The sequence below is a fragment of the Halichoeres trimaculatus genome, unplaced genomic scaffold (assembly GCF_033239565.1).
Source record: "Halichoeres trimaculatus isolate MK-OKI-2021-1 unplaced genomic scaffold, fHalTri1.1 fHalTri1_scaffold_5, whole genome shotgun sequence".
In the NCBI taxonomy this organism is placed as follows: domain Eukaryota; kingdom Metazoa; phylum Chordata; class Actinopteri; order Labriformes; family Labridae; genus Halichoeres; species Halichoeres trimaculatus.
The window spans coordinates 10,742,440-10,763,711 of NW_027437183.1; the positions used below are offsets into that span (position 1 = coordinate 10,742,440).

General features: G+C 39.9%; 3 protein-coding genes across 3 annotated transcripts; all 3 read right to left on the reverse strand.

The window, feature by feature from the left end:
- Positions 1 to 3,682: 3,682 nt before the first annotated feature.
- Positions 3,683 to 9,405, reverse strand: psat1 (phosphoserine aminotransferase 1). Its single transcript, XM_074670508.1, has 9 exons — positions 9,165 to 9,405; positions 8,367 to 8,427; positions 7,577 to 7,646; positions 6,180 to 6,385; positions 5,375 to 5,547; positions 4,610 to 4,779; positions 4,305 to 4,433; positions 3,993 to 4,130; positions 3,683 to 3,816 (listed from the first exon to the last, which is right to left on the reverse strand). Exons 1-9 carry the CDS (start codon positions 9,219 to 9,221, stop codon positions 3,714 to 3,716), a joined length of 1,107 nt encoding a protein of 368 aa, XP_074526609.1. The 5' UTR covers positions 9,222 to 9,405; the 3' UTR covers positions 3,683 to 3,713.
- Positions 9,406 to 10,659: 1,254 nt separating this feature from the next.
- On the reverse strand, positions 10,660 to 14,584 carry kiss1rb (KISS1 receptor b). Its single transcript, XM_074670088.1, has 7 exons — positions 14,517 to 14,584; positions 14,192 to 14,417; positions 13,748 to 13,872; positions 12,639 to 12,774; positions 12,256 to 12,494; positions 12,019 to 12,171; positions 10,660 to 11,793 (listed from the first exon to the last, which is right to left on the reverse strand). The coding sequence occupies exons 2-7, from the start codon at positions 14,412 to 14,414 to the stop codon at positions 11,557 to 11,559; spliced, it is 1,113 nt and encodes a 370-aa protein (XP_074526189.1). The 5' UTR covers positions 14,415 to 14,417; positions 14,517 to 14,584; the 3' UTR covers positions 10,660 to 11,556.
- A 2,630-nt stretch (positions 14,585 to 17,214) lies between these two features.
- Positions 17,215 to 21,095, reverse strand: isca1 (iron-sulfur cluster assembly 1). Its single transcript, XM_074670613.1, has 4 exons — positions 20,973 to 21,095; positions 19,010 to 19,063; positions 18,560 to 18,665; positions 17,215 to 18,228 (listed from the first exon to the last, which is right to left on the reverse strand). Exons 1-4 carry the CDS (start codon positions 21,051 to 21,053, stop codon positions 18,080 to 18,082), a joined length of 390 nt encoding a protein of 129 aa, XP_074526714.1. The 5' UTR covers positions 21,054 to 21,095; the 3' UTR covers positions 17,215 to 18,079.
- Between the last annotated feature and the right edge of the window lie 177 nt (positions 21,096 to 21,272).

Sequence of the window (21,272 nt, forward strand, 5' to 3'; positions counted from 1 at the left end):
ATGCTCTAACGTCATCTCTGCTTCACTTATCAGGAGGAGAGTGATCAGAGGATGAGTTTTTCTGTTTTCCACTCTAGCTCCTGAAAAGTGAATGTTCTCATTTCTCACAAAACATAAAAAATATGCTTTTTAGGTCCAATCGAGATTTACTTTCATTGAAGTAAATGTGTTCAGAGGACTGATGTGCATCATAATAAACATCCAAACATTACCATGAGAAGGTGTTTCTAGAGTTTTCTGATTTTGCTCGATAGTTGAGGACTTTCTGCCTGTGGTGCTGAGTTGACCTTATCAGAGGAAACCACAGGAATCAGCTTGTGTGTGTGTGTGTGTGTGTGTGTGTTTGTGTGTTTTTGTGAGCGTTCAGGCGTGAATGTGAGAAAACAAAACATGAAGTTTTTATCTTTCTTTCCGTCATTTGTTGTCCTGATGTTTAGTGCATCAATTACCATATCATAGATTACTGAACATGACTTCTTCTGTTACGTATTTATTTACTGTCAACCTTTAATGTTACAGTCCATTCTTCTGTGTATACGAAAATATCACACTAATAATTCTTTATTAGTAAGGGTTTGAAACACAGGGCATCACAAATAAAAGAGTCAGACCTGATATGATCTCTTCTATGATTTGCAGACATGAGTTTCTTGATGAACACTTCCACCTAGAGGTCTCTGGCAGCAACACATTTTCTGTCGTCAGCAGCACCAGATGCATCTAAGGTTCTTTATAAATTATGATTTTATTTCTCTAAAATGACTTAAAGCTCCTGTGAGGAGTTTTTTAAAGGATTTTGGAGGGTTATGAAACAGACTGAAATTAATACTGATGCCTCAATTTGACCTACAAAAGCAAATACTCCCATCAGTGATATGATTTATGGTTTCTGTGGTGCTTAGTAATGCACACTGAAGATATGTTTTTAATTTCCTACATTAGAAATGTTGTCTAAGTGTTAAAAACCTGCAGGATAAAGTACAAACTTATTTAACACAGTGCTACAGTGCAGCAGAAAGATTAATGGTTGTTTTGTCCACAGGAGGGCGGCAAATCAACTGAATGAAATTTCTCACAGGAGCTTTAATGTTTTTGTCCTTCCCAGTTTTAAATTTGATATGAAGCTCCAACAAATGTTGCCTTTACACTCTATCATCTGGGTTTCAATACTTTTTTTTTACTTTCAAAAATTTCTTATTCTTATGCCTTAAAATTCTTTTACAATTCATTCATTTAATTCACCAGACTTCTTACCGTATGGTTTGACCAAAAAAAGACTATAAAACGGACCAGATTATACTAAGCTACACCATTTCTACACACTGAAATCTTGTAACTGCAGAAACTTGGAGATAGAAAAAGCAAGGACATGACTCTTTCAGTGTTACAAAGTGTGTATACATTTTTATACATTTTTTTATCATTGTCACCTGGGCTTTTTGTATTTTCTGAGTTCTTTTAGGAGTTCCAAGAGCCACCAAGGTCTACATCTGTAGTTGGCTTGAGGTGATGTTGAGAACTGCAATACAAAGAGAGGAACTAAGACGCAGCTGCTGGCAATGGTGAAGTAAAAAGTCAAGGTAAGAAAAAAAAGAGAAAAAAAAAAAAACACCCTCACTGAAACCTACAATATCACCTCACTCTCTTTTACCAAATATCTTTCAGTCATGGAGAACCCAACAGTTTTACTTTTGTGTTTTGAGCAGTCTTTTTCATCCCTGTTGTAGATTTCTCCTCTGCCTCCTCCTATCTCGGCTGCTGAGGTCAAAGGTCAGGGTGAGACGTTCTCAGAACTCCTGGAGCTGAAGCACAGCCTCAGCGGGGCGAATGCAGCAGGGAGGCAGCCTCTGGACATCCAGATGGAGGACGGTGTCTCCCTCACTGTGAAGCCGTCCTGCTGCCCTGCTGGTTCTGCGCAGACCTGTTCACTCCTACATACCGAGCTGTTTCTGCTGTCAGTGAAGAGGTGGGAGGTGACTGCTTAACCTCACAGGCTGCAGACTAACTGAGCTTGTTAGGTGGTGAAGCTGCGCTCAATGTAACCATTTAAGAGGAACGCAGGGCTTAGGAGCTGTTTAATATCTAATAAAAATTGCAGAAAGATTGTTTTTATAGATCAACAGTTGTAGATAGATGTGGTGATAATGTTTGACTTTAAAACAACAGGACGGACAAATTTTATCTTTGTAATACACAGAAAAGACGGTTCAGCCTCTGGTTACAGGGTCACATTTTCCTTCTTACTATCAGCAGTGGATATCAAAGTGCAATGAGTGTTTCCAAAACTTAGCTTTCAGGTTATTTCTTGCATGAACCAGCATGACAAATAAAAACTCTCAGGAAGTTGTGTTTGATTCCAGAGCTTAAACGTATTATGCTCCTTTTCTGCAGTTTGATATGGATCATTGATGTTTTCATGAGATGGTAGTAACATGTTTTGGTCCAAAAAGCCAATAAATCAAGTACAGCAGCATTGTTTCCAGGCTCGCATAGCCCCTCTGTTCAGAACGCTCTGATATAGTGGGCGTGACCTTCATATGTAAATGAGCAACTGCTGATACCGCCCCGCTCTTCTGCGTCACAGAGCGGCGCCACGAGCTCTGAGTGCACAATGTTTAGAAAACAGTGAAGCTCGTAACATTACAGGCTAAAACAACAGGCTAACCACAGCTAAAGTTAGCATCCTGAAGCTAACACAGAGACAGGGGGGAGACTAAGGAAAAGCTCTTACATCTGCTCCACAGCACATAGCATTTAAAATACTCACATTTCCAGGGTCCCAGGTTTGTTGGTGGATGGTTGGTAATGCGCCTGGATTCAGGACCAGTCTATTCTCTAGCCCTCTGTTGTACTGTCCAAAGTTGGAAAAGCAGTCGGCCGTGAAGTGACTAGCACACACATGCACGGTTTTACTGAGTGTAGCTGGCACATTTCCCTCTTAAATGAACTCTAGCCGCTGTTTATCGCCAAAAACAAAGCAGTGATGGCTCTTCAACTTTGGCATTCTCCTCCCAGGGAGGGGGTTCGGGGGTATCTGCTTCAGTGGACCAATAAGGTCAGACTTGCTCCTGATTGGTCAAAAAGGGACTCACTGGCGTCGGCAAATACCGGAAATTCCAAACAGCTGGTTTTAGGTCAGGATTTTACATTCACAAGCACTACTAAGTACAGGTTTTGTCATTAAATATCACATTTTGTGGGCTGGGAGGAAAGCCAAAGATCCACAAAATTCACTAAGACTTAATAAAGTGATTTTTGCATAATATGGGACCTTTAAAGGTGTTGGGACTGAATCTGATTCACACTAGCACCATTTTGGTCACTCGTCACCGCTTTTCTGTTGAAACAGGCAGAAAATTCTGCTGTTGATTCTTGTTGACATGTCTGAATCACAAAATGATGTAACGTGTTGGAAAAAGAACAGAAAAATAAAAACACAGCACAGTGTAAGTATTGTGAAGTTAGATTTACCAGAATGTAAACATATTTAGGACAAATATCAACTACATTATGTACAACATCGCCCCGTTAGTTAACAAATACATTAAAACATTAGTTCTGTGAGACAGATTTTACTGGCACCAGTAATAGCTTAAGTTTATCTGGACCTCTGAGAGGACACACCATTTTTATCCATCACAGAGTAAAAGTAAGAACTCCTTTTTCTGTTTTGTAGTGATGACCTGACACTGACTTTATCTTAGCTCTCTGTTTTATTGGTGCTCCTTCAGAAACTCTCTCATATAGGCAGCCAGAGCTTCAGTGTCCTCCACTGTCACGGCGTTGTACAAAGATGCACGAATTCCTCCAACTGACCTGCAGAGGGCAACAAACCATCATTTTAGAAGGTGAAGTGTTTATCTGGTGTTTAACTTAACATATTCTTATTTGTGATGACATTAAAGATCCAGTATTTCCTGATCATTCATCAATTAAATCAAAAATGTCAGTATTATGGGATCATAAAGCGAATACTAAAAGGCATCTCTGACCTGTGTCCCTTCAGTGAAATCATTCCACGTTTCGCTGCACCGTCCAGGAACAGCTTCTCCAGGGCGTCATCTCCTTCTTTCTTCCCGATACGAAACGGGATGTTCATCCGGCTTCGACAGGCTTCTTCAACCGGACACCTGGACAGGTAGTCAGACATTCAGCTGCTTGTTAATATAAAATATTGGTTTTATGAAATTAACAGTTTAGCCTTCCAAAATGAAAAAGGTCCCAATAAAACAGAGGAAAACAAGCAGACTTTACTCTGAATAAATCATTCTAATAGCTACTGCTGTAAGTTTCCTGACACTTACACAAAGAACCCGTTCGAAGCACTGATGATGTCATAAATCATGGCGGATTTCTGCTTGTTGAGCTTCTCCATGGCAGCACTGCCACCGTTGTTCTTGATCCACTCCAGAACAAGACCCATGACGTAGATGCTGCACAGACAACACACGCAGACGGGAGGTTTAACTTACTAAAGAATACTTTCATCTTTAAAGGAATGGTTTGTGGTTTTGGTTTATGTGAATATCAGTTTTCTCATTGAACTTTAACAAAAGAAAGCTTTATAATGTCCTATATTGTTTGATGCTGAAACTCTTTGAAACTGTACCTGAAACACGGTGGCGTGTTGTAGAGGGAGTTCATATCAGCTTGCACCTTGTAGTCCAGGACGATGGGACACTCCTTCAGAGTGTGGCCTAACAGATCCTCCCGAACGATGACCACAGTCACACCAGCACAGCCCACATTCTTCTGAGCCCCAGCAAAGATCAGACCAAACTATAGGAAGCAAAATGACACCTTAAAACGAGACTTTGTCTTTTGAGTGCATCACAAACTTTTGAAATTTAATGCTGGTAAATTTGGAGGTTTATCCAAGTAAAGTGGCTTTTAGAGACAAATCAAGCTCAGTACATTTTTCCAGTCTGAGCTGTGTGTACTCACTTGGTCTACAATGATGCCAATAAGCTCAACCACAATCTCTAACATGCAGCTTTGCTTGAACTTCAACATGCCAACAAGCATTAAGGGTGTATACGGTTGTAGTGAAACATAAAATTAACTTCTTAAGCTTCTTAGTTTATAAAATGCACTGCAAATAAATCTTACCTTTGGTTGTTTTCTCGTTCCTCTTTTTATGCCATTTATGCAACATATCTCCCTCCTTTATTTTATTCACAGATTATTTTACTCTTTGATATGTGCATGTATTTCTCTTTGAATGTTAAACTGAAACTAACATGGGATATGCTGTTGTCAATAAATGCCACCAAAGGTCAGAGATAACTAACAGACTGACTATTAATATGTTAATATGTCAGTATGTCAACTAAGTGCGAAGAAAAAATGCTTTTTGTTTCATTCTCACTCTCACCTTTGACACATCCACGGGCCGGGACAGGAAGTTAGAGGACATGTCGCTGACGAGGACCACCCCATTCGTTTCAGGTGTGAAGTTGTATTCCACGCCATGCACCGTCTCATTGCAGCAGTAGTAGACGTAGGAAGCCGCGGGGTTCAGGGTCCAGCTGCTGGGGTCAGGAATTCCTGGAGAGTGTGAAAAAAAACGTGAAGGTTAAAAATATTTAGAAGCAGAATAAAGAGGCTGAAGCCAGACTACCGACTCCATGAAACTGAACTGTCCCAATAAAAACTGTGACAATGACAATTCTGACATACTAGTGCTGAGAAGGTTTACTGTGTTCAATATGTAAGTTCAGTGAGAAGGACTGAAACCACATTCATGTTCTGAGCTTTATGGATGCCTGCATCAAGTTGGATCACCTCAACAGTTTCCAGATATTCCACTTTGTAAAGCCGTGGTTTGACTTTGTTTTAATCGTTTTAAACTGCCTCCAAATGTCAGAATAACCATGAACCTTAATCAGACACAACCATGTGGAAAAGAGCTGCTTACATACCAGAGGCTTTCATTGGTTGTCAGGTCTTTTGTTCTCTTATGCAACATCCTGAACCCACAGCCAGAGTTTGTATAACGACTGTTCTGATGCAGCGTGAATGACAACGACCGACTCACAAGAGCTGACACCTTTTTTGTGTGGTGACACCAGTTTCACTGAACACATGACTCATTAGAGAAAAAAGCTGTGATAACTAAACCTCCTTTAATAAACTAATCAGACCATTATTCTGAAACATTGCCCCATCCTCATACATACTTGTGTAACTGTCCAGCTTGGGGTGGACGATGTTGACCTTGCCGTATTTTTCCGCTTCCTTTGCTGCTTTTGCCGACCACGTGCCGGTCACCAGGTAGTCTGCACACCTGTCTCCTTTAAGGCCAATCAGATTTAGAGGAACAGCACTGAACTGTGCAGAACCACCGCCCTGCAGAAACATCACCTTGTAGTTGTCTGGGATATTTCTGTAAAACAAGGAAGAAAACAATATTAATGAAACAAAAGAATAATGAAAAAGTTGCATTAAAGACATTATATCTCACGATTGCTTTTTTTTTTTTGCAAGTATTGATGGTATTTTTCAAGTTTGAATTCAGAACAAGCACTTTACAGTCTATAGACCTGTATTTGTAGTAAAGTATACAATCCTTAGCAATAAAAGTTGCCAAATCAAAAAAAGAGCTGCCAAACAAGATTTTTGTAACATAGTTAAAAACCCTGTGGAATTCAGGAAGCTTTAACTCTCTCTGATTAATCCCACAAGTGAAACTATTTAGACACACCTTTAAGATCAACAAATACCGCTTTCACACAGGCTAACCACAACGGTTGTTGGCGATCAGCCACAACCAGCTAGACAGGTGAGCATGTGAGAGGCCATGTGAAACAGAGTGTGAGAAAATCACCTTAGACTTGCATAATGGTTTATAAATAATAAATGTTTATAGACATGGGAGGTGCATTCCTTCTATTAATACACTTGAGTTAGAGCCATGTCTCTTATATTTTTTCCAGTATTTATAAATTCATACAATTTTTGAACAAATTTAAATTCTGTTTAACTGTCTCAACTAAATGTAAGAAAACAGTTGGAATGGAGCACTATCTATTTGACATGGCTAAACAGATTCACAGTCTACAGGTGAACAATGTAAAAATTGCTAACTGTGGCTAACATTAACAGCTAGCTAGCACCACCAGTCTTCTGTCCTTCTTGCAGGTCAATGTTCATATGCTTTTTTTCAGGTTATGCATCATTCAGGTAGAGTGGTAATACTTCAGTTTAACTAGACACAACCTCCAAATAACTTTAAACTCCATTTTCTGGATCAAAATATTAGAGAATGCCGCGCTACAAGGTGTTTTGTAGCAAAATCCATTAAGCAGAGTTACAGTTCCCACCAGTGATGGGTCACTATGGTACAGCTAAGGCACAATTTATGAACAGTCTTCAGGACCTGTACTGATAAAAGAAATTAACGCTTCTTGGAACCAAATGGTAATTCTGTAACTGACTAGCAATCATTTAGCTAACCAAACACTCACATCCTTATACATGCAAACCCAGACTTTCTGTATATGATGGTGCTTTGTGCTTTCAATATAGGATTTTAATTGTTTGCATTTAAGCTAAAAACAAAAAAAGCAGCACTTACAGCAGCTCTCTCAGGAGACCCTCTGTTCTGTTCATGATTTTGTTGAAGTCTGATGATCTGTGGCTCATTTCTGGTTTAAAGAGAATTCAGAAACGTGGTTAATGAGTTGCTTAGAGTACAATCGGGCATCCATAACAGTTCTTATAAGTGTTTATCTCACAGTGTGTATGAAGACATGTCAACTTTGGGCTCTTGCCACATGTAAAATTCAGTCAGACAACTCACGTTTGAATTGTTTATTTAGCAGCAAATATATTTTATGTTTGGCGTCCAGGCTCCGGCCTGATGAGCAATTTTGATTTTTTTTTCAATTTTTTCAATTTTGATTTTGATGAGCAAAACATACTGAACACAATCCCCCCCGGAGCCTGCAGGTGGTTGCTGGGGTGGTGGTGGGGGCAAAGAAACATGCAGCATTATAAACGCAGGGCAGCCAAGGCATTGACAGGCAGAGAGGGATGAGAGACTCCCGGTTTAAATAGACCGCCCAATTGAGAGAGTGTGATTGCAAGATGGTTATGACGTGTGAGACACGTGGTATGTGCTCGAGTTGACTGCCTGAACTAGCTCGCGGGCTCGCCCCATTAATAAGACTTGTAATTTTTGGCTGAAAGAGCAGGTTTATAATTTTGATTATCAGTTTTAAAAAAATGGTCAAAAGCCAAGAGGAAAAAAAAAAAGTTTGTTTTTTGATTGCTGCAAACACTCCTCTAATCTATAACTGGATTACTCCTCATGCTTTGTTGTGTAAGTGATTGAAGAAAAAATCAGTCCTCCTCTTTGCACTTACCAAGAACGCTGATGCCAGTGCCACAGTAGTTGAGGAGCTCCCTCTGTGCTTGAATCAGCACCTGCAACATAATCAGCATTATTTCAAAACCCATAACAAAAATAATGATTGGTTGTCATAAATTATTAGTTTCATCTCCTTTTAAACTTAAGTCACCAAAGACTTCAAATCTTTGGTGACTTGAGTTGATCCTCCATTAACTGGCTACAGAAGAAACAACTTTCACAAAAACTAAAAATGTAACTTTTAGTGCTTGAATACATTTTAATGATTTTTAGTATAGTATTTCGAACAAGTAGGTTTTCTGTGTGCAGGCTGAGATTTCTTTTTTCTCCGGGGTGACTCTGCCACCTAGAGGCTGCCTGTGCCAGTGAGGCACAAATGAGCAGGTTTCCACATGAATGAAAGAGGCTGATGCAACTCAACACTCTGTTTTCAGCCTGTTGGAGCTGCTGACAAACGCCAAGTCGACATCTCCACGGTCATTAACGCACATGTAACAGTAGGCCTGTGTGTGTCTGCGTGGAGAACAATAAAGCCAGCGTAATCACCGTCAGTGTGCAAAAAACGAAGAAATAAAGCTGCCTAGCCCAGACACATGTAATAAAAGATAATATAGGGGAATATGATCGAAGTGTGCACTGCTTTGACGCCCTGATCAGAGATAAATCTTACCTCTAAATGTGATGAAAACGACATTTATTTTGGAGTATCACGGTTAAGTTACCCCCTATGCAGTCTTTCCCCATTTTAAACGTTACACAAGCATTCAATTGTAAATCAGTCTCTACTACTCACAGTTTGGGGGAGTTTTGCAGGTCCAGCGCCAAAGTTGATGGTTTGTGTCTGCTCCATGATGTGAAATTATTTCCTGTGTTCAGGTAAAAGATGTTTCCTTGATTAAAATTGGGGGAAAAAATGGATGGTTGCGTTTCCCACTGGCTTGACGGTGCTGCTGCAGCTGCTCTCCTCCTGCGTTCACCGGTGTGGATGCTAGTTATGGAGCTAGGTGGAAGATGTTGCATTCAGGTACTCCTCGTAAACTAGAGAACCGACGGAAAACTAGCAAACTTCTCCCTTGCTAGCAAACTCAATATGGAAAAAAGTTGGGGGGTTTTCCCTCAGTTGCACCACATCTGATAATTTAATTTAATTCTACCATTTGTGTACGGCATTTACTCCGTGCTCACCTCAAAACTAAAGCTTGCTACTCTGTATCACTATATATTATGAAACTACTTGGTTGTATGATAATCGACACCTATTATTTCCGTTTCTGTATTCACTTAGTACAATTAATTCAATGCACAAAAAGTGCAATTTAGGGTATATTATCAATTAAACAGATTAAATTATCAAATATTGTCTAGGCACAAAAAATAGTGTCTTAGTAAACGTTTTGCACAGGGATTAAAAAAACACGCCAAAGTATCTTACAGTAAATAAGATATTTTGATATGAATGATAATGGAACATGGATCATATTTTCGTGATACTTTGAGTTAAAACTGTTTGTTAAGAAGTAGTAAAATACAAAAGGAAATAATCTATACACACATATAAAGTAAATAAATAGCCAGATTTGATTTAAAAGATACAGTTGGACTATTGTAATTCAGTATTTCAAGATAACTGTCAGCTTTACGCAGACTATATTTAAGAAACTGAGTTTCAATTTGGGAAATTCAGACAAATTTTATTGCCCATGAAGGCAGCATAAGACCTACATATTCAGCCAGTAAATTCATTGGCTGATGTCACGTGTCTGTTTGGTAAGCTGCTGTCATTGGTGGATATGGACTTGGGGCTCTACTGATTGGTTCCGCTGCCACACCAAAAAGGTTGAGTCTCGGCTTTGAGTGCACGACTCAGATAGATGTACTTATGAGATTGTCTTCCTATGTCACAGAATATGAAAAATATCTTACAGAAGGAAACGATATTAAATAATGAAATTACAAAACTGGTGAATTAATGGAAAAAAAAAACTTTGTAGCATTTTCAAGGTTTTTAATCAATTCTCTTCGTCCTGTTACCGGACACTTTGTTCCTCGTTTCAAGTCATTTTAACGGCACAAAGAAGCAGAACTCACAGGTTGGTTTTAACTAGTATTCACATGTATTGGCTCTACAAAAACATTGCACCAAGTAATGAAATGCATGCACAAGCACAAATACCCATTACAAATGTGTTATTCAGTGACAAAATGCATCACAAATGCAACAATTGTATCAAAAAGTAAAATGAATAGAACCATAAACTGATTTACTGCACACTATGAGACTATCACCATGTAATTCAAATAATTAAAGCTCCAGCTGTGAATTTTCAATCTGTTGTGGTTGACCCTCTATCCAAAAGCAGCTTTTGCTGATTTTGCCCTGTAGATGTGCAAGTTATTTTCTTTGTAATGTGAAGGATGATTTTTAAGACTACTTTGCAGCATCCATTTCAGGGAAGATTAAAAAAGAGTGTATAATGATACTCAATCTTTGAGCCAATTATCTTAGTTACTTGAATAATACAGACATCATTGATTTTTTTTTTTTTTTTTTTTTAATTGGCTAAAAACTCCTCATAGGAGCTTTAAAGTAAAACTGAAAGAACAGTATGTCCTTCAGATGGTGACTGGTAGTAAAAATCACAACAGGGAACACAAGGTTTAAACCACAGACATTTGACAGTGATTCTGGTAAGAACGTTTGCAGTCTCTAATTTTCTCTGTTCAAAATGAAGCCATGAGCTCAAACATTTTCACATGCAGTGCACTAAACTAGAAAAATGTGACAAAGATAATTGTATTTGAGCAGCATGTGGAGGTCACAAGAGGCACCTGACTGATTTGTCCTTTTAAGGGGATCACATGACTAGCAGTGATCCTCATTGAGTGTGTGTGTTTGAGTGTGTGTAGACCTGTCACTTACTGGTGTCCTTGCTGCTGTTCTGTACAGAGTTTAGTTTATGCGAGGATAGTGTGTGTGTGTGTGTGTGTGTGTGTGTGTGTGTGTGTGTGTGTGTGTGTGTGTGTGTGTGTGTGTGTGTGTGTGTGTGTGTGTGTGTGTGTTTGTGTGTGTGTGTGTGTGTGTGTGTGTGTGTGCTCTCGTACTGAGCTGACCCTCTCATCTCCAGAACAGACAGACTATAAATAAATGAACAATGTGCAGAGAGTCCAGATACAGGGCGTGACCTTTAGGAGCCAGATGAAAGAAAGTGCATCTCAGCTTCTCCTTTGGGTGCCTGATGATCGATCTCTCCGCCATCTTCCATGTCCATGTTTCCCACCCTGACTCTCCCTCTGGTGCGCCACAGAAATATGGAGGGGAAGGCATGTTTGAAGGCCTTTCTGAAGTTGTTTCCCATGAAGGCGTAAACCAGTGGGTTGACAGAGGAGTTGGAATAAGACATGCAGTGACCCCAAATTTTCAGCTGGAGAAATAAAAAAATGATCCCAGGTGAATAGTAAAAGACATATGAATATGAGCTGCTATATAAAAGGAGAAGAGGTGTGCTCTCCCTGCCTCATACATTAATGAAAATGTGTTTATTGCTGAAAGTCAACTATTACAGAAAGAAAGGATAATAGGGTAAATAAAATCATGCATCCATAGATGGTTCCATCTTTACTTCTTCCTGATCTAAAAGTAACCTCACCTTGTACAGAACGTAGCTGCGGAGGCCAAAAGCCTGTAGGAGGATGCAGATCTGGATTGGCCCCCAACAGATAAGGAACAGAACCACCATAACCACCACCATCCTGGAGACCCTGGCCCGCACGGCTGCTGCTCGCTCTGCCTGAGCCTGCAGCTGGACACAAGGACACGCTGTAAACTTTCTGCTGTCTGTAAAATGTTACAAAACAGTTAGAGCAGCCACGTTTCTCTCACATACTTGGTAGCTGCTGTCGATGGGATTGACGCTTGGCTGGCCCATGCGTTTCAGCATGAAGGCGTAGCAGGCAGTGATTGTGAGCAGAGGCAGCAAGTAGACAGCCAGGAAGCTGTAGATGATGAAGGCTCTCTGGAGCCGGGCGGAGGGAAAGACCTCGCTGCAGTACGTCTGAGGACCAAACCAGTACCCATCCTCCAGGCGCTGATACACAGCCACAGGGACAGACAGCAACAAGGAGCCTGGGGGGGACAGAAGTCATGACTGTGTGACTAAGAGGAAGCAGATCATAATCAAAAGCTATGATCACCATATCTTTTTTGAGTGTTTGAAAGTCTTACAAGTCTGAAGCTGCAACTGTGAGTGTCTGTGTGTGTGCATTTTACCAATCCAGATAGACACAGAGATGGCCAGAGCCATGCGTGGCGTTCGGTGCCGGAGTGACTGTAGAGGATAGAGAGTGACGTAGCAGCGGTCCACACTCATGGCTGACAGAGTGATACACGTGGCCTGAGCTGTCACCTGAAACACAAACACACACTTATGTGTCTGACCGACACTTTTTGACTATTACTATCCCTTCAGCTAATGTTGTCCCTTTCCTGTGCCGCTGTGCGGAACGTGGTTAAATGTGCATGGCATGCAGAGGGTACTAAAAGGCCAAAAGCGTTGATTCCCTTCATAATTTCAGGTCAAAACGAAAAGCAATACGGGAGACTCTGTGAAGGTTAAGTATTTTTTCAACTTGTTTACAGCGAAAATTAGTAGGGAAAATGATCTTTCGTGACTTCTATAGGAATCTGTCAATCAGGAATAACGCACAAGATGGGGTATGTGACTACCCATTCAAGATGTGGGTACATGCTAGTTATTTTTTTCATTTGACTGTAGCTTTGAATAGCCTGTGAGGAGTTTCTGACAGGTTATGACGAAGACAAAAAATACCTTTTTATAACCTCAGATAGCAAACTGGACCCTCAAAACAGAAAGATATTTTACATTTTCATATCTTGTATCTGCTACAATGTGGTAAGTGTTCAACCGTGTGATTTACAGCAAGATGGAAAAAAGACACCACTATTTTCCACAGCAAAAAGTGTATACTTCACTCAATGAGACAAAATGCTGAGATTCTTAAAGTCTGAAAACTAAACACAGACTTGAACAGGGCAAGACCAGCAAAGATGTGAGGTTGTTCCTCCTGAGGGGGGCGCCAAAATCTACACAAACAGAAAGTTCCTTACAGGAGCTTTGAAGTTACTGGAATCAGCTTTTATGAAGTCTTGTGTCAGACCCAAGCAGCTGTTATTTTCCCTGTTATTCTTATATATTTTTGCTCGTCTTATTATCATGACTTTGTAAATAATAACACCTCCAATATTTGATTCTAAAATGTAAACCATAACTGCAGTATGACCTGTACCGTCGTACTGTGATATTAAGAAATTCATCTGTTATTTGTGTCAGTATGTGTTCATGTGAGTGTGTATCTTACCTGTTGAAAGTAGTTAACCAGTCGGCACATAAACTCCCCAAAGATCCAGCTGGGGAGAGGGTACAGAGTGGCAGTGAAGGGCACGCAGCAGACCAGGAACAAGATATCAGTGGTAGCCAAGTTTACTACAAGAGAGAAAACAGCTGTGAGAAATGTAACCCATGAGAAGTTTGTATTTTTTTATAAAAGCTTGATGAATGCTAGAAAAGATGTACTAAACACTAAACTTCACCGCTTTAGCTTAATATGATATCTGTTTCAACTTAGATTATTATTAAAATTATTAAGGACATGGACTAAAAAGTCCATGTCCTTAATAATCCTTTTCTTGGAACCTTAAATTCCAGTTTTGAACATCTCAGGTCCCATTTAATTTATCTCTGTGGCTCCAAATTCGCTTGCATGACAAAACAATTGCACAAACCTTTTTAATGTAAACATTACCTATGTAAAAGTTGGTGACAGTCTTCATCTGCTGGTGTTTGGTAACCACATGGATGACCAGTGAGTTCCCCACCAGGCCGACCAGCATGATGAGGCCGAAGAAAGTGGGGACCAGCCAGGCGTCGACCAACACTGGTGGCTCCTCCTCTCCTCCCGGAGATGTGGACTTGTTGCAGAAAGAACCACATTCTGGACCAGATCCGGGGGCTTGTTCCAGGATCATCACCTGAAATGAAAACAGGAAATTGATCTTTGATGTACATTAATGTCAGCTCTTTTTCTGCAGTGTTTCTCTTTTTCATTTCAAGGATAAACTTTTTTTTACCTGAGTTTTGTTGGTTTGCTTCTGCAGCGATGCTTTGTGTAAAGAAGGGCTCTGCAGGTTTAATCCTGTGTCAGTCAGTCAGCTGCCGTTCTGATTCTGCAGGTCCAGGATGAAAGCACAGTTATAGACCTCCATGACAAGGGGTGGGAGGGGGCGCTTGAAGGGGACACTAGTCAAAGAGAGAAAGAGAGGCTGAGTAGGATCTTGACATCAAAATCCTCTTCATCACCTGTAGTTAGTTGGGGCTGTGTGCCCCGTTTGGCCACAGCTGGCTCTGTATGGTAGCGTTTTAGTAAACACCAGCCTCAAGTGATTACAGCCGAGCCAAATCTGAATGAAATGAGTCTGACATTCAACACATTACATTCATCAAGCCTGTAAACTCTGCATTTCTTTTCAGTGCTTAAAGTCAGTGTGATTCATTGTTTGGTTTCAGATTTTACTTGGCATATGCTTGTAACTTAATATTTCATTCAGCTCCAACATGTTTTATAGATTTGACTGTACGCACAAAAGAGCAAAACAAAGTCATCTTAATATCTGGTCCCTGTCTGTAAATCACGCAGGCAGCCAGGGGGTCGTGGTGACCGTTCAGCTTGATCTCTCGCCTCTTTCATCACAACAGCTTTAAAGCTGTCATTACTTCCATCACAGCGTCTGCAGAGAGGCAGAGAGTGACTCATTTAGTCAAATGCACAGCATGACACAAGTGGAGATGAAGTGCTTAAGGCCAAAGGTGACTTTTGATTCTGCAGCTGTTAGAAATCAGAATGATGCTTGTTTGTGCTGCAGGTGGTTGTGTCTCATTAGACCCAGCAGGCACCTCAAGGACGGGTTTAGAGATTCTTTATCAAAACATCTTATCTTCGTCTTTCTCCTTTGATGAAATAAGTGAAATTTAGTGTTTAACTTGACATAATACCTTTATTTCCTACTAATTTTCTGGATGTGTAAGATGCTTGTTTCTGATTGGTCAAAACCACTCAAAAACAAATTGTATCTGTCAGCTGTTACTGGGATGGTATCTCCCTACCCACACATCACTGAAGTAACAGTGAAGTAAAGGGGATGTGTTGATTAATGAAGAACTAATTTGATTTTATACCTTCTGCTTTGGTTTATTTGCCTCTTCCCTCCTGATCTCTAACAGCACTTTGAATGTGACTTTCCAACTTGTCAAGGGGCTTTTAGGGACAGAAGATATCTCTTTGTGACTGACTGTAATGACTGATTCTTTATTCATCGTCTTGAAGGGTCTGTTTGTGCAGCGTCTGCTGTAGCTCACAGGATTTCAGTTTGGTCCAGCTTTGCACACCCAGGATGCACGGATATATCTCTTGCCTGTGAAGCCGTTCCTGAATTGAAGAGGCTGACTTTGAGGATGGCATCATCTTGGACTTTCTCACCAAGTGTGCCAGGAAGACAGTGCTTGGGGATGAGCTTTCTGCAGGAACAGGTACAGAGGCAGGTGAGCTCTTACTCAGGTGGTCAAGGCTCTTGAACCGACTCTCTGACAACTGGCTGATGTTTTCAGGAAGCACGGCTCTAGATCTGAAGGTCCCTCGGGTGCAAGGAGTGTTTTTCAAAGTGGAGAGGATGGTGGAGATGTTTCGGGGGTCAATGTGTGTGAAGTGAGATGGAGGTGGTTTCCTTTCAGCCAAAGCCTTCAAGAAGTCTGAAATCTAAAGAAAAAACAAAGACAGGAAGCAGAAGAGAGCTCACTGAAACTAACTGTTACACGTTGTTGTCCCAACTCTCTGAATTTATACATCATATTGATTCAGGTTAAATAAAGAGTTTTGTTGCTTTTCTCACAAAAACTAAATGGTATTAGCCTGATAAATATCATCAAAGAGTTACAGTACAATCAAAGACTGCAAAATACAACACAGCACATCATGGCAGTACTTATTCAGGAGGAGAAACTTATCCTGGAACTTCCCAGGGTTCAAACTGCAGACTGTACACTGTGATTCGTGTTTATTCTCCACTTATTTCCTCATGTGCTAAAATAAAGTCATTAAAACTCCTGTCAGGAACTTGGTGATTTTGTTTGTGTGGATGTTTGAAAAGGCAGTGCCTCATATCGCTCTCCTAATATTGTTCTGTACTTGCTTAAGATATTTTTTTTATAAAAATGAAACCTCATCTGGTTTCCTATTAAAATTTTAACATGCATCAATTGAACGACTCAATCTTTATTGATATGGCGCCAAATCATAACTCCAATGTAGCTAAAGTTCTTGTGGTGCTTTATTTTAATACCTTTAATCCATAAGCCTCTCTGCCGTCAGAATCATCATCCTTGTTTCCATCACACATGATCCCAAAGACACCTTTAAAAAGTTATGCACAATATCCATCATTACTTTAGTGATACCAAAAATTGGAAAAAATACAAAAAAACAAACAAAAAAACAGCAGCTAAATACAAAACTGAAACATAAGTAAACATGTTGGCACCTACCTCTCCTGCCTCAATACAAACAAATCAAAAATTAAAAGTGATAACAGAGCATCAGTCTGCTGAGCGCTTTGACACACAACCATCTGCTTCCGACTTCTGAGTGATCACCATAACAACCAAGGTGAAGATTTAAATGACAGCGGAGTCATCTCCATGGCAGCAGGTCAAAGTCTGTCATTCAGCTGTGAAGTCACAACCGCCTGAGCCCAAAACGTTCAACAGGAGTAAGTGAAAAACACCTTTCTGTGATAGGATTTCTCTCTTTATTATCTCATATGTACACAGACATATTGCACAGTTACAAATATTAAGAGCACACAGTCTATCATACAAAGCTCTGGCTTTCTTTAAGCATTAAATGAAACCAACATTAACCTCATGTATTCTTGTGTGAAGGATACACATCAGGTGTGTGGGTTTTTTGTGCGTTTGTGTGGTTCAAGGGAGATTTACATTCTTCATATTTACACACAGAGATAAATATATACTTTACAAACTAAGAAAGCGAGACACTCAAACTCTTCCACTTTTGCATACTGCTAGCTGGCAGATAACTGGGTTATAGTGTACTGTCCCACAGTGTTGTTAACAAACGTGTGCGTGCGTAGATTTTAGAGGGTAGATTCAAACATGACGACACATGATGTACATGGTATCATGCTTCCTATTCTCCCTCCAAGCTTTACCAACTTAAACCTGAAGTTAGCTCTTAGGATAGATTGAATCATTTCCTCCTTCATAGAAACTACTGAAAATATTGTGCGTGTATATGTGTAGGCAGTCGCAGAGTCTCTAGATTAAAAAAAAAAACATAGTAAATCGAGCTGACATCTCAGGTTTTTGAACCTTAAATCAATACACTGTGATGGTTCTGACTACTTCAGCGGTATTTAAATCTTACTATGACTGTAGATGTTGAAATTTGATCTGAACCAGTGTGTGTACTAGTGGTCCGAGGAAGAGCAGTGGCAATAACACAGGCGCGTCCACATCTCAGAGATTTCCTCATGTCTGTCTTAACCAATCTCTTAGTCTTTAAAGATGGGACGGGGTTTGGAGCAGGGCGAGAGCAGGGGGGACGGAGGCTCCACGGTGCTCAGATGTTGAAGCTTTCTCCACAGCCACATGTGCCCTTGATGTTGGGATTGTTGAAGACAAATTCGCTCGACAGCTTCGACTCCACAAAGTCCATCTCTGTTCCCAGGAGGGTGAGCTGAGCCTTCTTCTCGATAAACACCCTCACACCTGGAAGAGAACCACAGTGAGGCTGTCACTACTCCAGAACAGAAGTGGAACAACTCTCAAACTCTACAACACCAAACTTTCATCTAAGGCAAGATGGAGGGTTATCAAAATAGAACAAATTACAAAAAATCAAACTTTAGCAACCCCTAGTGGGGGAAAAGCAGCATGTTTTACAGCACATGGAATACAGAAAAGTAATTTCAGCTGCTTTACAAATGAATAAAAAGAAAGGAAGTTTCATATCAAAAATCCACAAAAAGGAGACAGGGTTTAAATGAGTTAAAAAAGGGAAGTGGGTCAAAGGTAGATGAAACCATCACACAAAGCTTACCATCCTGCAGCACTTCCTCATCAGATTTGTCTCTCTCTTTTGTGTAGTCCAGTGTGTAAGTCAGTCCATTACAGCCACGTGTTCTCACACCAACCTTCAAACCAATCTGAAAGACCCCAACAGACATTGGTACACGGAGTCATTTCAAAATTAAAAACAGTGTTTTACAGTATTTATATGAAGGGTGCATCATCGGTGTAACAGCCAACATTTTCAGGCACTTTCATCTGGATGACTTTCTAAGTGTGGTGCTTAGTCTCAGACAAGTTTCTCTAACAATCAAAAGAAAAAATAAAATGAGGGATTAAAGTTTACTTATCTTTCTAAAAGCAGATGCTAAAATAAACCCAAACAAACCGTTTTATGTTCACATCTTCCTTCTGCTATTGCACAAGATCTGTGCTTAGTGAAAAAAATGCTTTAGTGAATGTTTGAGCACTAGTCACTTACATATTCTGGCTTGTCCTGCAACAGCACCCTGATCTTGTTCACAGCTGATGGAGTCTGCAAAAAGACATCAGAGAAAGGAAGGTTACTATCTGGAATTATGGTGAATTCAGGGGGGAAAAGAGTCGAACAGCGAAGGAGACTCATGGTTCTGTTTTGATATTTCTTCACACTGTAATATGATAACACATCAGGGATTTGGAGTTCAGAAAGTAAAAACACTCAACTCTAGGTTTAAAGAAGTGTTATGTTCAGGCTCTCATGTGGGGGTGTAGATCTGTGAAACTAGGCTGTTTATCATGCCAAAGAAAGATGCAATACACCCAAACTATGTCTAAACCTGGATAAGCTCCAAATTTCTTCATGTGAATACTCTAAAATCTACAATTATTATTCTATATTTATGACTAAGAGCTCAAACACTGTAGCACATCATCACTTACTTCATTATATTAAGGTGACTGACTGACTGAGTTCTGCTCATCTTTGCTCTTAGCCTGAGGCACATTAGAAAACAGCTACAAAAGAAACCTTATGTGACACACTATCTACCCTTCCTTCTGCGTCTAACCTTTATCAGCTCTGACCACCATACGCACACATTATCTTGAGGCAGCGTTCTAACATGAGGGCATCACGATTCACTATCAAAAACATTTTGTCCCGCCATAAGTGACAGAATATAAACTTGTAGTGAAAGTCAAACTTCATCACGAGTACTTTTCTATTATCTCTACTGGGTGTACTCTGGTAGATTTTTCTCCATCCAACAGTAAGGAGTGACAGAGAATTTGGGGGGAATATGAAAGGATTGGAAGTGAAAACAGCATTATTTAATCAAGAACGCCATAAATGAAGCGTTAATTACATATTACCAAAACAGCACACTGTCTGAATCAGATGGAGACAATGTTGTTTCTGGTAATGTAAAGCTTAGGGCGTGGGGCAGAGGAGTGTTTTCAGTTGGAAAAGAAAATAGAAGCAGAAAACAATGCTGATAAAAGTGAAATGTACAGGAATGAATAACATTAAGGTTTATATTAAGAAATTAAAAACTAATAGCCATATCATCCCCTGATATTATAAAAGATATGTATCACATTAACCTTACTATTAGTTACATATTAGCTATACAGTTGAATCCAGGATGAAAAATGTGGAGTCATACTTGTAAATTTGGTCTATAGGCGTATGTGTGTGGACTTGTTCTTTCTTATGTATAAATATGTATGTAGACGCCTTGACAAATGTTAAATGCTACATAACTGAAAAAAGAACAGACATAATTTGCAGTATTTTAATTTAATTTAATTTAATTTTAATCTCACCTCACTTTCATGCCACTTTTACATCTCATCAACTAAATGAATTGATAATCGTTTAGTGAATCGTCTTCTTTTTCTCCAGAATTGCTCCAATAGTGGAGTTTAAATTAGTAACCGTAAGTTTAACCCAGCGTGTAAAAAATACAACTATCAATAATACATATACAATATCTGTATATGGGATGACCATTATTATCACGCAGTTTGCTGTGCTCTGCTTACTTGTTTATTAACAGTTAACGGTCAGTTTTATGAAGCACAACAGCCGGTGGCACATTACCAAACCGCTTAGCTTAGCAAGCCTGCTGGAAGTAACATTGGCATCCATTAAGTCCGGGTTAATTATGTTCTTACGACTTAGAAGCATGACGCTTACATAACCAATGCTGTTTATAAAAGCCATTTTAATGTAATTAACGACCGTATAACTGAGTCCTTAAGGAAAGTTCCCGAAAGTACAGCAAACTGAACTGCGTTTGACGCTCAAGGCAGGGACGTTAGCAACCTAAGCTAACTCTGATCACGTAACATTGAGGCTACATAACGGCAGCCAGTAAAAACGCAAGAAATGACATATAACCGTACATTAAATGGACATGTGCGTGCTTTACGTGAGTATACATCAACAGTTTGTTACTTACAAGTGTCAACGCGGCTCTGGTTGGTAATATCTTTCTTTTGCTGACCGCTCGGACGGTCGCCCGCACCATGGAGGCAGACATGTTTCCTACAGTTAAAATCACAACAAAGAATTGCGCAAGCGTCGAAAATCATGGAAGCCGCCCACATTTAACAGCCAGATAGATGATTGGCTGATGTAATGACGGACAAGGACATCAGCCAATGGCCTTTTTTTATATAAAACCCAGTTATATTGAATAACTTGTTCATTAGGCTAGAAGTACTGTAAGGTCTTTAAACATTCGATGAGTGTTTCTTTC

Bases quoted from the DNA above. Each gene is read 5' to 3' on its own strand.
- psat1 (XM_074670508.1), bottom strand. From the start codon at position 9,221: ATGGAGCAGACACAAACCATCAACTTTGGCGCTGGACCTGCAAAACTC. The intron at 4,780-5,374 runs GTGAGAGTGAGA...TGCTTCCTATAG, and splicing joins GGCCCGTGGATGTGTCAAAG to TTTGGTCTGATCTTTGCTGG. The intron at 3,817-3,992 runs GTCAGAGATGCC...TGCCCTCTGCAG, and splicing joins ATTTCACTGAAGGGACACAG to GTCAGTTGGAGGAATTCGTG.
- kiss1rb (XM_074670088.1), bottom strand. From the start codon at position 14,414: ATGATCCTGGAACAAGCCCCCGGATCTGGTCCAGAATGTGGTTCTTTC. The intron at 13,873-14,191 runs GTAATGTTTACA...TCTCTCTTGTAG, and splicing joins TGTCACCAACTTTTACATAG to TAAACTTGGCTACCACTGAT. The intron at 12,495-12,638 runs GTAAAATGCACA...TGTCCCCCCCAG, and splicing joins CTCTGTGTCTATCTGGATTG to GCTCCTTGTTGCTGTCTGTC.
- isca1 (XM_074670613.1), bottom strand. From the start codon at position 21,053: ATGTCTGCCTCCATGGTGCGGGCGACCGTCCGAGCGGTCAGCAAAAGA. The intron at 19,064-20,972 runs GTAAGTAACAAA...GTCTTTTTGCAG, and splicing joins CCAGAGCCGCGTTGACACTT to ACTCCATCAGCTGTGAACAA. The intron at 18,666-19,009 runs GTAAGTGACTAG...GGGGTCTTTCAG, and splicing joins TGCAGGACAAGCCAGAATAT to ATTGGTTTGAAGGTTGGTGT.